The sequence below is a fragment of the Etheostoma cragini genome, chromosome 17 (assembly GCF_013103735.1).
Source record: "Etheostoma cragini isolate CJK2018 chromosome 17, CSU_Ecrag_1.0, whole genome shotgun sequence".
Lineage (NCBI taxonomy): Eukaryota > Metazoa > Chordata > Actinopteri > Perciformes > Percidae > Etheostoma > Etheostoma cragini.
Genome location: NC_048423.1, coordinates 5,005,269 through 5,019,286, shown reverse-complemented (window position 1 = coordinate 5,019,286; position 14,018 = coordinate 5,005,269). Strand labels below are relative to the sequence as shown.

General features: G+C 40.1%; 1 protein-coding gene across 2 annotated transcripts in view; it reads right to left on the bottom strand.

Annotated features, from left to right (window-relative positions):
- Positions 1-616: 616 nt before the first annotated feature.
- mrps5 (mitochondrial ribosomal protein S5) overlaps positions 617-14,018 on the bottom strand; it is a 21,737-nt gene continuing 8,335 nt past the window's right edge. Inside the window, exons 7-13 of one of the 2 annotated variants that reach the window (XM_034898564.1) lie at positions 6,461-6,551; positions 6,005-6,051; positions 5,530-5,587; positions 2,972-3,034; positions 2,137-2,273; positions 916-1,189; positions 641-866 (exon numbers count right to left, since the gene is read on the bottom strand). In XM_034898564.1, the coding sequence (XP_034754455.1) occupies positions 965-1,189; positions 2,137-2,273; positions 2,972-3,034; positions 5,530-5,587; positions 6,005-6,051; positions 6,461-6,551 (621 nt within the window). In that variant the 3' untranslated portion in view covers positions 641-866; positions 916-964. Of the gene's footprint in view, positions 1,190-2,136; positions 2,274-2,971; positions 3,035-5,529; positions 5,588-6,004; positions 6,052-6,460; positions 6,552-14,018 lie in introns of both variants that reach the window. The other variant, XM_034898563.1, reaches the window with a different exon arrangement.

Genomic DNA, 14,018 nt, shown 5'->3' with positions numbered 1-14,018 from the left:
AGCTGTTTCAACAGATTCAATATGATACACACAGTGTTGTGCTTTAATGTTCATTAGCAGAAAAACATTTAGGTTACTGCAGTTATTATTCATGACCTCTACAGACTAAAGCACTAAAACCTGAGCATCATATTGAAAAAAACGTACAGTTCATCATTGACCAGTGCATCATGTGACTCATAGTTGCATGGGATGGTAACATATAACCATCATATAATAAAGTTATTCAGTAGGATCTCAGCCATGAACAAGAGATGATGAATGTGATGTGACAAGTGATCTCAGGTGTAGCTACACTATTCCATGTCAGGAAGTTCAGAAGTAAGCTCCAGTGGCAAAATTTGTCAGCAGTGTAAAATTAGCATTTCCATGACTAAATTTGAACGTTTCAACAAGTGGATAAAGTAGTTTCCGTTGGAGCACACACACACACACACACACACACACACACACACACACACACACACACACACACACACACACACACACACACACACACACACACACACACACACACACACACACACACACACACACACACACACACACACACACACACACACACACACACACACACACACACACACACACACACACACACACACACACACACACACACGTTACCAGTTCCGTACTTTATTACATTTTGCAACATTTTTACATTTATAAAGAAAACATCATCTTGGATATTAATATTTGTCACTATTGGCCTGTACTGGGTGACTTTGGAGAATTATGTTTTCAATTGAGATGTCTTCAGTTGGAGAAACATGTAACTTTAGTCCTCGGTTGACAAAACAATCCCACAAGATCCCCGTTAGCTTTGGAGATTATTTCCGAAAAACAATATCCTGCTTGAACAAATTCTTCTTCTTCTTAATCCTAATTTTCAGACCCCCATCTGACAATCCCAGCCCCCATCAGTCCAATTATCTGTTTTGCGGGTCATCCGCATCCTCCCACTCTACCAGATAGTGCGTTTGACACCCGCCCAGATGGAGCGTTTGAATCCTTGTGCGGCTCGTACGTCGTCCCAGTGCAGCCGGGTGTTGGGGATCTCGTCCTCAGGCTCCGGCTCGGGTCGCGCCCCGTCTTTCGGACTCGCCACCACCATGGGCAGCGGGCCTCGCTGCGGCTGAAACTCGACAACATGGAGCTGCTTCTTGTCGGCCAATTTCTGGTGAATTTCCTACAGGTTGGAAGAAGGAAAGGAAGTAAATATAAGCAAAAAGAGGAATAAAGAGAAGATGTGAGTTAAGGTGCCTTTCAGACCAAAAGGGGCAACTGCTGGAATCTGAAATCCATTGTTTCCAAAACAAAGCTTTAGTAAAGCTTTGTTTTGATAATCAGTAAAGGTATTACAACTTTTTTTTCTGCCACATGGCATCATTTTTTATCACATCCCACTTTGCAACACACAACACAGACCTTATACATTGATATTGATTGATTTCAATGTTGATCATTCCAACACCAAAGATTGTTTAGTACCTTAAAATAATGTTTCCAAAATTGTTTCAGTGGTTCATTAACCGCCGTTGGAATGAGAAAGAAGATTAATGATAACAGTAAAGGACAATTCTGCTTCCAACCTGTAGGGGGACCGAAGAGGAAAAGTGCTTTGGTGCCTACTGACAAGTAGCTCAGTTATTTTTAGAAGGATTGTTTTGACCACGGTTAACAACTCTGGGCTAACCCACAAATTCATCAGTAAGTTACCTGTATAATGTAGATAGACGACCAATCTAATGGTAATTTAGCTAGCTAGGCCCCCCCGGTCTGCCTGCCTCTCTCTCCGGGCGCTGTTAGGCTTCAGTCCAGATGAGAGATGACAACAGCCCCGCCCGGGGACACATCCACAGTCCGCCCCCGGCCGGCCAGCAGCCAGCCCGGTCAGAATAACTCTGGTGCTAAAGTCGCTAACTGCAGTTTATTAAACCGCTGGGAAACAGACCTAGGCACCCGAGTCAGAACAGAGGCCATTTGTAACGTTCGTTTATTGCGTGGTAGTGTATCTTGTTTTGTTGTTTCTGACTTTTCACTAAAAGAAAGAGTGGTGCCTTTTCTTTATCAATTAAAACTCATTTTGGAATGCTCCCCAAGAAGATCCCTCCCACTACGGCGACATGACTTCACCTGATTGGCTAATCCAGTGAAGAGGGCCCTGGTGATGTTGAGGAGATTGACAGATCCTTCTACTTTGCAGTACAAGTCCTTTATGCCGATCAGCTTGCACAGAGTGATGACCGCCCGGTGGCAGTGCAGACCATGACCTGCAGAGAGAGAGACAGAATAAATACGCACACATTGTATCACCATGATTGAGCACTAGTTCTCTATCATGGTATGCTATTTTACAACATTGACAATTAACGTGATATGGTAAATTATCTGGAAAGCTTACACATCCAACTAGAGATGTCAAAGAAATAGCAAATGACTGTATCTGATGAAAAATAATAACGCTTTATTCTATGAGTCCTTAATTTTGGAAGACTGCTTTTTTTAATAAGATTCAGAAAAGAACAGTAATTCAATACCACTTAAGCAGAAAAGACTGTTCAATTAGCACCCTTACAATTAATTAACTCCAATTTCTTTCATAGCCTAGAGATGTTATTAGTCGATGCTCAGCTGGATAACATGCAAAAATTTGAAATTTGTCTACGTTGGAAAGCATACAATTCCACATAATTTCCAATAATAAATGCATAATGAATACATATTTACTTGGGTTTGAATTGGGTTTTTAAACAATCAAGTTCCTATTTTCCTTATATTGTTCAAAAATAAAAAAATCTTTCCTTCAGGAAACCTGTTGGAAATTATTCAGTATCTATAAATCAAAAGCACACGTCTAAATTCCTATATTTATTGTACCATATAGCCCAACCATACTGATTAAAACCAGATTCACTCAAAACTAAACTTAACTCTTATCCTACCAACTTAAACACTTAGTGAATATTACCTTCATTCTGTTTCTTCATGCGGAGCGTCGTCCTCTTGAACTTGGACTGAATGTCGTGATAAACTGTGGGGGTGGGGGGGAGACAACAACTGAATTACACTCATTGGATGCAGACCAGTAAAACAAACTGTCGAACGGAGAGATAATAAACAGACTTATGTATTCCATACAGTCTAATTATCGTCAGATGTCTTTTGCCATTTCCGAGTGAAGGCACTTGTGTTTTGTTATGCATCTTTTCTCTCGTTCTCCCTCAGGTCTTGCGCTTCTCTACCTGCCCACCAGCCAGATGTCCTTCCACATGCCAGCATGCCCTGCTGACTGCAGCAGCTGTGGCTGCTTAGTTATTCAGGCACACAGTCCCTGAGCGGGAGGCTAGTGCTGCTCGATGCAGCCTCCAGTTCTGTACAGCTCCATAGCTTGATTTAAAATCGTTAAGATCTGCTTCTTGTGTGTCACATCATTCTTGAAACACTGCACTGGCTGCTGTCCCTACATCCTCTAGACACCCAGGGGAAATTCAATACACTTAATGGTTTGGGGGGGGCGTGTACTGGGATGCTGCAACAACACAGAGGAAGGAGTAATAAAAGTGGAGGATGGATAAGAAGCAGCTAGTAATTTGGTGCTCAGAGGACACGTCTTGCTGGGTGATGAAATCTAAAATGCAAAACTAAATGTCAAATACACACATACATACACAATGCACAGGTGGCTGAACATTTGCCGCTGCTGCAGGAGGTCCAGGTTCATTTGGAACAGTGTGTGTCTGCTGTGTGATATGTGACTCACAAATCCAAACAGCGAAAAAGTCAAAAAAGAAACATCCTTGATACACACTTTCATATTCCTCTAAGTGTTTTTTTAATCTCTAACTCCAACACTGCACTAAAAGTCAACCCTGACTGCTAGCTGAACCAAAAAAGACATGTCAGTGTTTGCCTGCTTGTCAGTCCAAAATCTTTTAATTTCTTCCAACAAAAAGTGGAAAATGCCAAAAAAGAACAACTCAAAAACACTCTGCCACACTCAAATTTATTCAAATTCCCTTTGGCTTTGCATTGTTCATTCATTACTAACACCGCTGAAGCCACCTGAATATTCGCAAAAAGCAGCCCTGGTCCTGGGAGAGTGCCAATCCTGGTGACAACAACTACAACTGAAAGGTCAGCGGAGCGGTTTGTTTTTCTACCAAAACAACATTTTTAGAGGCCAAGTTGGGGGTATCCAGATGTTTGACTTCCCAATGAACAAACTGACCCATCTTAAAGATCATGAAGAAAAAACTGTTAAGCATCTGTTGGACCAAATCCAAGATCTGGACCGCCACCTAAACTTAAGTAGCCTGCAGAAAATCAAGCCACATTTTAATTTTTTTTTTTTCTTCCGCCAAACAAATGGGTTGAACATCAAAGTTTAACAGTAAAGGAGACAATGGCTTAAGTGAGCAAAATAGGTTAAAATATGACGTAGAAGCTATTAGAACTGTCACAAAACCTGATTACAAAACCAATGGAATAATCCTTAAAAGAAGTGGAGATAGGACAAAGAAGTAAAAAAAACAACCAGTCGCACGCACGCGTGCACACAGGCACACGCACACAAACACACAAACACACACACACACACACACACACACACACACACACACACACACACACACACACACACACACACACACACACACACACACACACACTCTTACTCCCTCGCTCTTCTCCTCTGGTCCCGGGCCAAAGCAGGAAGCTAACTTTCTCCTCCGGTGGCCGTGGTGGAGGATGATGACTCACACACATTAATCTTTCTGGCTTTGCTCTCCAACAGCAGCCCAAGTAGCCAAATACCATTTTACAATAAAAACAAGCTGTGCACTTAAACTATTATACCTTTCTTCAGAGAATCTAAGCAGGTGATACAAGGGGGAGGAAGAATAGGAGTGGAAGAGATGAAGATGAAGAAGACGAAGAGGAGGAGGAAGGGAAAAAAAAAACAGAGTTGAAGGTGGAGGGAAAGAGAGGGAGAGTGTTAGAAGGGGAAATAAATGAGTGGAAGAAATTGAGTTGTGAAGGGGGGACCCTTAGTTCTGGAAGTAAAGCCCCATTCATTTTTCTCATCTGTTTTTTTAGATAAAAATAAATGGAAAGTAAAAGAATGTACGTGAAAATGAAAGATGAAGAGTTAACTATGACTCCCAAGGTAGATCTCAATAAGAAACAATTGGCCTTAAACTTTGTATACGCTGATAACGGCAAGCAAAAGCTAAATATCACTATTAATGAAATGGATAATGGTCTGCAGCTTTACTCAAGTCATTTTTGGATTAAGCCACGATTTGTTTTGCCACCAGGAGGAGTTTTGAACATGCTGCTGCTCTGATTCACCCCTCTGACTGGCGTCTTCTCCAAACCAGCCGAGGCTCATGGCTATTGTACTGTTAGAGCTGAAACATGCCAAACCAAAATGATGAACAAAACACAAACTTAACATGTGTTTTTCTATGTTGAGTAACATTGAGGATAATGTTTAAGGTAAAAACTGAAATGAGGGGAGTTACTTACTGGTGTGGTTGTTGTAACGCTCTATATAGTACAAGTAGTGGATCGCTCTGTTCTTGGCCTGCAGATCGCACAAAACACACAAACACACAATTCCAGATTAATGTCGTTGTCATTTGTCAAATGAAGGTGCTGTTATTATAATTAGCATCCCAGTTGGCAAATTGCTGCAACAAATAGTATTAGCATTAATTCTTTGGTACAATATTGTGTGTCTAGATTTGTTTTGTGGGACTGCTCTGTAATAAAGCCTTTATAGTCAAATATACTTAATTACATAAAAGAGTGTGTGGGGCACATGGGAAAGTTACTACATTTACATACTGCAAATCCTTTTATTTAATTGAGAATAGTTTTTGAATCGAATCTTGAGCCTAAAAATCAACATTGAGTGATATTCTCACAGTCACTCTGACTGATATTATCAAAAACTGACTTAATGATTATTTTTGTTGAATAAAAACTTGGTGGTCCCCACCTTCCTCAGAGCGGTGTTTCTGTCTGCTGCTTTCCCCAACGCAAAGCCTGGTGGGCAGAGAAAAGTTCACGGTATTATGTGTTAGCCATGCTGCCAAATAAACCCTGGCTTTCTTGTTTCAAATGTTAAATTAGTGTCAGTGATTAGGAGCCTGCATAAACACTGCAACATGATGACAATTTTAAACAAAATAAAGCTGCACTAACAGAATCTGCAGTGAAAGATTGAAGGCAGGTGAATCTCAGGAGTCAGTGAAAGACCTTCCTCAGCATTTTCTTTTTCACGCTGACTTCTGAAGAGCTTGACAAGTGTCAAAACTCTTTCCTGTACTTCCCCAAATCTACAAAGTTATTTTTCAACTTTTGCATACTTCCTGAAACTGTCAAAAATACTTTATATCTTTCAAGTTGTTCCCCGAGTCGTGCTCCAGGTTGAATTTTTAAAACAGAGTCGAACCTGCGGCTCCGTTCCCGTTTCCCACGGCGACCAGGCAGCTGATGGACCTCTTCCTGCCCTCTTTGGCCGTCATGTTGAACACACTCTTAACCTACAAAGAAACAATCAATAAACAATAAAAAGCATCATCACCTGACATCTATCACGCTCTAATTGTCCGTCATGTTAAACACATTTATGGTATGAACATTAATACAACTGTGTGTTTAAAATGTTGCCAAAGAACACTTTTTAAAATACCAAATACACAGAAAACGCTGCCTTCCCTACATGTTCTGAATATAACCACGGTCACATGCAGTTACTGACATTACTTTATGTATGTTAAATATTACATTATGTGCTCTTGTGATTGTAGACAGACCCAATCAGATTCATCCATCTGGGATATGATGAAATTTGACTTATTAAAAAAACCTCAATCTCCACAAGAACAAAGAAAAAACTAAGGAAAGCATGAAGGTGCTTGCTTTAGATGAAATGTAATAATTGTGTATTCAGCTCGCCTCTGTGCTTTCAAATTGTCTTTGATTGTGCATATTTTGCATTTTCTGCTCCAGTCAGGCCAATAAACCCATTGAACGGACAAATGTGTTTGTGAAAACATCTGCAGTTATAAAACTACAACAGATTGTTAGGGCATTTTACTGTGCGTGCGTGTGTGTGTGTGTGTGTGTGTGTGTGTGTGTGTGTGTGTGTGTGTGTGTGTGTGTGTGTGTGTGTGTGTGTTGTCAATCCGGACCAGAATGCCGGTCCAATTTAAGTGACTTTCATCGACCCGTTGGTAAACACAGCAGACAGTCATCTATCACACGCACAGCGCCTTGTCCTCCCTCGAGCATCCACGCAGGCTGATCCACTGACGGCAATACAACTTTGAAAACACCAGGGGGCAGCATTAATACACCACAGCAAAAAGGACGAGAGGAGAGTGAGGGTAAGGATTAGAAACAGGGATGAGGTTAGAGTTGACTAGAGAGGAGAGAGAGAGGGAGAGAAAGAGAGAAGGCAAATGAGATACAAAATGTCAAATAGAACAAATGGGGCAGGTCAGAGAAGAGAAGTAAATGAAATAGCATTAGAGAGGATATGAGACAAAAGGTGTGGAGGATAATAGGGAGTAGAAAAAAAAGAAAAAAGATGAGAACAGAGATTTAGAGAGAGCCAGGCATGAGGAGGAGAGGAAGGGAGAATAAAGGTGGCGAATGAGGGAAGAGTGGAAGGGAGATGAAAGAATAAAAGATTTGTAGCCACTTTAGACATAAGACAACATAGGTAAAAAAAAAAGTGGAATGAACAAGAAAAGTAAAGGAAACCAAAGAGAGGAAAAGCCATGAAGGTAAAGAAAATTCTAGAAGAAAAAAGAGAGAAGGCAGACAGTGAAAGCTCTGCGTCTGTCCTGAATCACAAACAATGTATGTTCGATTGAGCACACAGATGTGTGTTTGTGTGAGAGTGAGTGAGAGATAGAGACAGAGTGACTAAACGCATGATAAAAACAACAACAATATAACACATACAGACAGACAAAGACACATAATGATAGAGTATATGATATCAATTCACCACAAGCCCAAAACGAAGAGCGTGAGCTGCCAAACGTCACTATGGTACATAAAACTAGCCAGTTATATTTATGAGTTAATTACGCCAAGATAATTAAGAGAATTAGAGGACTGATTAGAAGACGTTTTTAATGTCATACTTTATACGTGTTATGAATAAAAACTAATTTCATAGTAGTTTTATGCATTACTGGAACTACTTTATCATCACACCCACACAGGTGTTCATATTTTGGATAACTGGACTTTTTCCAGGACTGTGTGGGTGTGGTTAGACTGAGTGATTGACATCTCCCTGAGCCCACTGTTAGCTTTGTTGCACCTGTTAGGGCGGGACAAATGACACCTTTGTCATCCTTAACTGATAGAAAGAATGCATGATGTAATATGTTCCCATCAAAGCTCTGGACCACCTTCAACCTAAAACGAGTCTAATCGTGTGCGATCACGGAAGGCTGTGTTATGTGGACGTGCCAACAGTTGTGTTGTCATTACTTAGAATTCATCATTACCCAGTATAGCTTTAAGCTGATTTTTTCTTGCAACAACAAGCTAAGAGGTTACAAACAGTTGACAAAATAAGCCCGAAGTGACAAAAAACTGCTGGCTGTTTACAAATCCAGATGTGGATTAACACTAGCATTTTGGAGTCATGTTAGTGGAGACTTGGCAGATCTAAGTCTGATATTTACTCTCCTTTTAGCTCTGTTTTGGTCCCTACCAATTCCTCTTAAAACTCCTGACTCTGAAGGTCCTAAAATACTTAACAAGCAAGGCCTTTCCTATTACACATTTAATCCATTGTTCATAAAAAAATATTAGTCCAGCCAAAGTATAAAATAGCTACATTATCTGCAGTGACAGACATGACCTATCTAGACCAATCCAAAGTGATGCCATTAAATATTATCTTTGTGAAGTTTGTGATTTTTGTTGTTGCTAAAACTGAGTCAGAGATGACACTGTGGTTTACATCTTTGGTGTGCCTGTTGCTGTGTTTGTATTCCTTTGTGTGGCTGTTTGGTTGTGGGTGTTTTTTCTTTTCTTTCTGGTATCTGTTTTGTCGATCCGAAAAGAAACTTAAAATGCTGATGTTATTTCTCAGGGTTGCAGTTTGTGGTGTTGTACTTAATTCAACTCCTTTGTGAGATGTTGTGGTAACAGTATTCATCTGACGGTATATCTATAAACATATACAAATATAGTTTAATCAGTCTATTTACATCCAACAGTGAGGTGGGAAGAGTTAATCCATTCAATGATATCCATCCTCCAGTATGTATTTATTCTGCAGAAAACCTATGTAGGCAAACATAACTTTTTTTGTAATTTGGAGAATTTAAAGCTTCTGCGGCTCATATTGGGACTGTGTGTGTCAAACAGACAGCGAGGAAGGAAATAAACAGGAGAAATTAGTAAATAAGGGACTATTGAGTGTGTGAGAAGCTGAATGGGTAAAAAGAAACAAGAGGATTTAAATAAATAAAAAATCCGTTCGTACAAGTACAACAATTAAGCACAGACATGTTACACGTTGCTGATAAAACTGCTAGAAAAGCCTAAAACAAAAAGAGCAGCCTTTCTCAGGGACTTGTCTTGTTTTGACGCTTTCATCCCCACCAGAGAGCGCAAAGTGATAGTGTTGGATGTAGAAGTCAAGATCTGCCTTCAGCTCCACTAGTTATGTAACAAACATTTCAGGAAAGAGTTCATAATTTGACTGCAGGGACCACAGCAGAAGGATTGGGTTCAGGGCAGCAGCAAACACCAAAACACAACATTGCATACACACAATGCTGTTATTAAAATATAATTAAAGTATAATAATAAACTATTAAGTAATATAACTTTCCGTAGCTTTAATGTTAAGTAAATACACAACATTGTGCTTGCATAATGTGGCTGCAGGCCTGTAAAGGAATGCAGAAACATATCCTTTCTTGCTGTCAAGGAAACTCTGTTCCTCTGCAAAGACCGTGCCCAGATGGGATCAACATCCAACAAGTCATTAATTCTCATGTTGCATTGCAACTTGTAGTTGAAGTGCATGTGAACGCCTCCAGTGATGTTGGGCTTTTGGCTTTACATTCCTCATTTGAGGTGAAGAAGCAGCAGTTTTGGTGGAGCATTAGCAGCAGAGCAGATGGGCTTAGGTTTTCCTCCACCAGACGAGCGACAGCATGTCGGTGGGAGGATGCTTCAAGCTCGCTCGCACTTCTGTTTCATCTCTTATTTTCTCAATCTGTTGCTGCATGTCTCCCTATCTGTATCTGTCTATAAGCTTCAGTGCAGGGGAGGAGTTCTCACCGCGTGAAACCAGAAGAGCTATGAGCGCACAAACCTCCGCCAACGCTAGACACTCCTATGATGGACAACTACACTTTATTTCCCACACTTGGTTTTTAAGTTGGCATATTGACTCTGCAAACACATTAAATAGTGTAAAGAGTTTATTTACTCCTGCAGAACTGAAAAAAGTGTCTTCCATATGGTGCTCTACAGGACAAATCCTTGTAGAATGATTACATATCAATATCTGACTACATACGTTATATACACCTGTTTGTAGTGCCTTGTCTTATAGCCAACCTCTAACTGATACACTATATTGTGCATTACAGTTTTCATGATATGTATCATGTAGTAATACATTATATGATAACATTTATATACAGTACATCATGTTTTAGTGAGTATCATTTCTGTGTTCCCATAGCTTATTTAGGAAGATTTATAAAGCCATCTGATGATCATCAATATTCAAACTAACTTCATCTTGACTTTGGTCGGTGATGTGCTGACAGCTAGATGGGCAAGAAGAAAGGTAGATGTTTTTTTTTCTTATAGAATTCTGATGAGCAGTGAGATCTGAACTTCTGCAAATCTGCTTTTAGGATTAGGACTCAAGTCTTTGTGTCATTTCAAAGCTACGCCAAAATATTGATAATTATCAAATAGGTTGAGATTTTTGAGAAATACCCACAGATTGCAAAATTAGACACTAAACTCTAACAAATTATTAAATAAATAATCAGTTTGATTTCCCTTTATGGTTTTTTGACAATTCTGAATTGTTTAGAAATTACCTTACACGCACAAGATCTCTGACCCACTGCCATAGTGTATTATTAAAAGGAAGCGCTAAAATGTGTTGGTAATAATGACAAACTGTAATCGTTACGTTGGCTCAGGAAACCTAGCCTGGCTCCGCTCTCCTACGTACTTCTGCTCAATTTTTATTTTCCTTCTGTACGTCTTCTGGGTTTAGGTATGTTTGCGGGTTTTCTCCAGCTAAGCTTTACCGGTCCAAGCAGCGAAAAGAGGGAGTGGCTGAGACCAATAACGTTGAGGTTGTGCGCTAGTTTGAGTTGTAGTTCCCTAATGGCGGTCCGTTGTGGCAACACTGCAGAATATTCAGAAGTTAAAGCCTAAGCAAAAACAATCTTTGCTGAGTTTTGTTGGTGGCCAAACTCAGCAAAGAGTGTATCACACATATATATATATAATGTGAATGTTTAAAAGTATATCACATACACATAACATAGGTAATGCTTTTAACAAAGGCTGTTGTAATGCCCCTTATGGGAATTTCACTTAAGATATGACATTCTGTCTGTGTCTAGGTGAGCTCCACTTGGCTGTTGGAGCACAACGTTTAATCCAATTGAAAGTTTTCCCAAAGTTGCCGTCATCCATCCGGCTGTCTGTTTACTTTAAGCAAAACTTTCAAGGTTGTTGACTTCAGAGAGGGAGAGAAAAAAAGGAAAGACGAGAACCCTGTTCCGACACTGACAATGTTCCATCTTAGTTAATGAAATGACCGGGCCTGTCCAAGTGGATGCTGCGCCTGGAGAGAGGCCATGAACATCACTTTTCTCTCCGTTGTACTAACTCTCCTCCCATTCTTTTCTTTACTGTTGCCTCTTCTCTCTGTCGTCCCTTGCTCCCTTTTTCATCTCTCGAAGGTCCAACTGATTGTAATTCTTACAGAGACTGTGCCAGGAACACACAGATTCAACTTGGACATTTCTGGATTAAATCAAACATTAACATGCTCGTTTTTCATTTAACGTTTCTCTGTATTCTACTCTTAAATTAACCGGCATTTTTGGACCGTAAATCTGGATTTATAGGCGAAGTAAGAATCATACAGAGCTTTATACATAAAAAGATGAAATCATTAACTTATTTAATATAGTCAGGGTTGATAATACAATTCTCACACGTCTAATAGAATGTGTAATAATTGTTTGGGTACCCTAAATTCTTAGAAGTTAGATTAAAGTCTAGAACATTAGAGACAATACAGTGGATATGATTCATTTTATAAATTATTTTTAAATATATATTTTAAAGCTGGTTATTAAACCTCAATATGTGGACTATATGGAAACCATGTCTGTATAAACCCATTTATATTTTTTTATGATTTAAGATTTAATGATTTAATGCATTTTGTTAATTCTAGACTTTGTATTAGGTAGAATAGCTGATCACTGCAGTTAATGACTTATTGTTACGGTTAATGAAACATGGCACCTTGTATCAGTCTCTACTGCTTAGCATTCTCCTCTCTTTTTACTTTCTTTTGACACATTCTCTCTCTTTCTCTCTAATGGCATGCCGGCATTTTCGTCCTTGGGAGACAAGCCTTTTATTCCAGTAAGCCTTTTTCATTTCATTAGGCCTAGATTTATAGCGGCACACACACACACACACACACACACACACACACACACACACACACACACACACACACACACACACACACACACACACACACACACACACACACACACACACACACACACACACACACACACACACACACATAGAGGGAGATGGCATGATAAAAGCATCAGTCAGTTTCAAGGGGGAAGCCTAATGTCTGTGACACCACTCTTATTTATGCAGGCGGGGGGGGGCTGGGGAAGACTATCAATGACAGACAGCGAGACAGAAAGACAGACACACTGTGTATGGAATAAACTGATGCATGTAAAAAGAGTAAAAGATGTATACAACCACACAATACACACACACAAAATGGTCATTGATAAAAAAATGACAAAAACAAGAGATAAAGACAGGGAAAACAGTGTGTGTGATCAAATGAAATGTTAAATGTAATCTGACCTTTAATGTCCAGGTATACATAGCAGAGTGATACTGAAATTGATTCCCTACAAGTGTGTGTGTGAGACAGAAAGTCTACGTACAGAATGTGTATTTGACTTGAAGCATGTCCCTGTGCAAGTTAATGTGTGTGTGTGGGGCACATAGAACTGCTATATGTCTGTGTGTATGCCCAAGTGTGTGTGTGTGTGTGTGTGACCTTGCGGCATTAACCCCATTAGTTTAGTGAGGATGGTCCATTAGTGCTAATTGATTGAAGATAAAATACAGCACGACTAAATGAAGTGGGTCTGTCCATACAGCAGTATTTAATCTTTTTCAGTTAGGGGAAGCAGCACGACGGTTTGAGAGGGTCCGGGATGCAGGCTCAAGACTGGACGGTTGTTAGTTTGCGTACTCGGCCACAGTGTTTGGACAAAAGCGTGCACACCTATTTCAGCACTGCTCTATATTTTAGTAAAAGCCGGAGGTGAGTTGTCTGCTTTCCAAACAAGATAATTTTTTCCCCGAAATGAAGAATCCCGAACTACCAAGTGTCAAAACAAAAAAAAAAGATTCCATCTCATCTTCCCACACTGCAGCAGCAAAAATGACATGAAATGCAGTGCTCAACTGCAGCTAGGTTTTCTCAGCAAAATGTGCCTCCAACACAATCTATGTGTACACGCCACACTGGATTTTCCTAAAAACAGTTTCCCCTCCGAGGCTTTCTCCATCATTATTCTGAAAAAGTCTCATTTAGTTAGAGCAGTGACTCTCGACGGCCGGGCTGCCAGCTGCTCCCGGGCTGCAAAAGACTAATGCGACAAGAGCCGATCATCCATTGACACCCCCCCCCCGGGGTTCAGCTCATTGTT